The 4,156-nt window shown below is 38.4% G+C and overlaps 1 protein-coding gene across 1 annotated transcript in view; it reads right to left on the bottom strand.

Moving 5' to 3' along the window:
* The window catches only part of vps36 (vacuolar protein sorting 36 homolog), a 6,361-nt gene that overhangs the window by 906 nt on the left and 1,299 nt on the right, over window positions 1-4,156 (bottom strand). The window contains 10 exon segments of the mRNA XM_035666867.1: window positions 30-114; window positions 522-586; window positions 679-744; window positions 1,063-1,197; window positions 1,326-1,403; window positions 1,548-1,580; window positions 2,317-2,396; window positions 2,959-3,050; window positions 3,170-3,251; window positions 3,254-3,285. Of these exon segments, the coding sequence (XP_035522760.1) occupies window positions 30-114; window positions 522-586; window positions 679-744; window positions 1,063-1,197; window positions 1,326-1,403; window positions 1,548-1,580; window positions 2,317-2,396; window positions 2,959-3,050; window positions 3,170-3,251; window positions 3,254-3,285 (748 nt within the window).

A 4,156-nucleotide genomic window follows, 5' to 3' on the forward strand; every position in this document is an offset into this window, starting at 1 on the left:
AGTATAATGTTTGTAACGGTAACGCTTACACTGTCCAGAGCTGAGGCTATCATTTCCTCTTCGCTGTGAGATTGCAGCTGGACCACCATCACACCACTGTCAAACACACGCAGCCTACAAACAGGGCAAGACAGATGAGGGAAACTGTGTGTGTGTGTGTGTGTGTGTCCGGTCAATACGTTTATGCTGAAGAGATCTTTTATTAAGCTATAATAGGGAGGTGGCTAAAGAACAGCAACCAGTTTGAGCGTACTAGGACCAGCGTGGTACAGAAACAGGTCCGTGTTTCTTTTTGAAACCCTGGGAAGTGACAGGAAATGACAGTCGCAGAGGGCTGGAAACGACTTCCAACAACAGGAAGCTGGGCAGGAAGAGCCTGGCCTCTGTGAAGCAGGCGCCAACCCTGCCCTATATATTCCTTTAATAAACACATAGCATGGCCTATACACAAACGAATGTATGAAAGCACGCACAGAAACAGCAAACAACAGAATTCAAAGACAAACAAAACTCAAACTCACCTCAACGGGAGCTTCAACGACTCAAACATCTTGCATGCGTTTACCAAATCTTCTGGAGATAAGAGCTGTGGAAAAATAGGAACTTTAGTATGCGACGGGCTACCAATGACATTTGTCGGTGCCATGAACATGACGTGCACACTTCTGTGAGCATTACCTCCATCCCTCTAGCACGGTTGACGAGACAGTACACCTCAGTCAGAGCCATCATACCCCCACGCTCCTTAGAGAGTAGGGAAGGATAAGAGAAACAGAGTCAATAAGAGATTAAAATGGAAAAATTAGAGCCAGTTAATGGTGATTTCTCTATTTTTATTATTTATCTATGTTTGTATTTCTACATAGTCCTTTATTTATTTATATATTTCTTCATTTAATTATTTACATATGTATTTCTGTATTTCCATATTTATTCATGTTTGTATTTTTGTGTCTGAATGTTGATTGTGTGGGTGGTCCCAACATCAGTCTGAAGCAGGATTGGTCAGGAAGAGACTAGTGACTTTAAAAAAAAACACGACACGCAAAAAGCCAAACCTACCTCTAGAGGGGCCTGTAGCATATCTCCCAGTTGCTTAGCCAGCTGCAGATGGTAATGTGTACCTGATCCATGCGTTTCCCTGGTAACAGGGTTGGCAATACCCATGCTTAGTAGGTAGGATTTAAACCGGATGGTCTATAAAGCAGAACATAACTTTAATAAAAAACAAACTACTTAAAAACCAAATTGCATGGTGTAACAGCTGCATGTACAGCAATTTGAAACTACATCTTCCTGTTTCTGTTTGCTGGTCAAGTTCTTACCTCATCTTCTGTTATGTCTCCCTGTTTGTCTTTGATCTTGTTGGCTATGGATCTGGACAGCTCCACCATCTCTTTAGCCTGTTAGATTAGACAATGAGTGTAACACAGGCATGGTATCCATGGTTATGATGTTTAAACAATCATACAGTATAATTGTCAATAGATAAAATACTTCAATGTGAAAAAGTTCAGCGTGAACATACAAAGGGGAGCATTCTTTACCTTCACCATCAGCTTACTGAGGTCCTCAAAGGCCTAAAAAAAAAGAGAATAAATAAGTAACACTGCTCAAAAATGTTCAGAATTAAATAAACCACAAAACTTCATGGCTACAGATATCATTTAAATATCATTCCACAGCACTCACACCCCTCCCCTGGCTGATGATACGAGACTTCCTAGCCCTAAAGCTCCATTTGTTTTGATGTCATACCTTCAAAAAATATATAATATAATATTTATATATATATATATATATATATATATATATATCTCATTTTTATTGATTTTACTTCATATTAAAGATGTACATAGAGTCTGTCCAACAGCGGTTGTATGAACGCAGTTAAGCGCTTCATGGTTGCCTAACGAGTGTCAAAGCAGCTGGTGGTCCAGCCTTGAATTCATGTTAACAATATATTCCGAATAGTGGAGTACATTTTTATGACAGGATAAAAACCCATCCAACGCATTTCCATGTAAAGAAAACACAAACCACACTTTAATCTCAGCACATTCAAATTTTTAAAATTATGTAATATATACCTATACATAAGCTATAATATACTTATTAACACTCACTCTCACAAGACTTTAGCAGGGGATTCGACCGAGTGGACAGTTCCTTTTATCACACCTGATAGTTCTTACCTTTATCTTACTTACATTAAAATAAATATTTATTATAAGATCTATAGAGTTACAACTGGCAATTCCAAGTTCTGAACACATTTCTCCAAGTATTCCCTCTTCTACAGTACTCTCAGGAAATGTTTTTTGTTTCTTTCCTCAATTCTCTTCAACTTTGCCTCTCCATGCAAACAAGTCCCACTGCACGAGTCCGCTTCCTGCCTACATGACCGACAAATAAAGAAAACATCACAAGCAGTTTAAAAAAGTTGGCTAAGGAAGCAGCTGAGGAACAAGAAAAGACAAACGAGCGTGGAACAAATTACCAGTCAGCTGCTGGAACATTACATAAACAGATTTTAGTGACTATGATTCATAATGTTTCAGAAAAAAACTAAAAGACTTAATGTAAGTTTCATTTGGAGACACATGAATGCAAGTGAAATACCAGAGTACAGTACGAGATAGTAGTAGTAAACATAACAAACTTTCTAACACAAAAGCATATTTTCAATTTAGCTGAAAGCCCTGTTGTGGGTACTACCTGATACTCCATAATATCAAATGAGGGGAGAACAGCAGCAAATAAATACATGCAACTGATGTTGCTTTTTAAAAAAGGCCTAAAAAGAAATCAATCAGAGCCAGAATTTCTGATTATTGTAACTGCCAAGTCCAAGAATATAAAGTGACAACACTTGCCATCCTGTGGAACATAATTTGAACTGACAGAACCCTAGAGATTCTTAGTTGGATGAGGGGAACATTTGTGCATGCTTCTCACCTGGAGAGCCAGTTCCTGTGGGATGGGTTGTGAACACTGGTGTATTCTCCCATCTCTTCGTGAGTCATTTTCCTCTTGTTAGCCTACTGTAAGAACTGCCAAGTAATGACAGACATATCAGAGTCCAGGATAAACAAAGAACATAACGCACAGTCTCTCTAAAGAAGGCCGATTATAGGCTGAACAATAAGTACAAAAACTTTCAACAACTACCTCAATCTGAACATGTTCTTGAAGACCCAGCTTGATGACGGAGCAAATTGCCGTGTTGGTAGGGCCTGGCTCCTTGTTTGCGGTGTTGGGTGCAGGTGATAACTATCATTTGCACTACAGGATGACAATAATGCATCGAAAAAACAATTTTAACATTGCCTTCTTAATAAGCTGTAATTATTTTTGTTATCAAGAGTTCATTCTTGAATGTGGAAATGAAGTTTGACAAACAACATTTTTTTTTACTCCAAACTCCATTTATTAGTTTTTTCTGAAGCTTTTAACCAAGGGTCTATAATATTCTTCCTAATTATCACCACCAGTTATCAAGCGACCAAAGTTCCACACTAAATTCACAGATGACAATTGACCAGGATCTGACATAGTAGTTAGCTAGTACATAACAAACTTTCTACACAAAAGCATATTTTCAATTAGTGCAAGTCCTGTTTGGGATACTAACCTGATTTGAGGAGGAAAGCAGCCAAATTAAAGTAACATGCATTCTGATGTTGCTTTTAAAAAGGCCCTATAAATAATCAGAGGGCAGAGAATTTCTGATTCTTGTAACCAAAGTCAAGTAATCATAGTGACCAACACTGCAATCCTGTGGGAACAATAATTTCATTGACCGAAGGTCATTCACATGTTCATCCACCCTAAAGTTCTACCTGCCCGTCCAAAAGTCACCACCTATCGATTTAACTAAACCAATAGGTAAGGCTTCCATTGGAAATTACTGCAGTCCACATATGTTTCGAGCTGCAACAATTATCTTAACCCTAGCTGATGCGGTGATTCTTCTCATTCTTAAACCACCATGTTGGAAGACCACATCCTTGTGTTGTGGAAAGGATGGTAATCAGTTTCAGAGGGTCAAATTATTGGCCTGCATCAAGCCAAAGAAAACAACTAAGGAAGCATTGCTGAAAATACTAAAATCGGGTCAAGAATGTCCAACCGCATTATTAAAACCTGGAAGATA

Source organism: Morone saxatilis, unplaced genomic scaffold (genome assembly GCF_004916995.1).
Source record: "Morone saxatilis isolate NCDOM2014 unplaced genomic scaffold, NCSU_SB_2.0 Contig20, whole genome shotgun sequence".
In the NCBI taxonomy this organism is placed as follows: Eukaryota; Metazoa; Chordata; class Actinopteri; family Moronidae; genus Morone; species Morone saxatilis.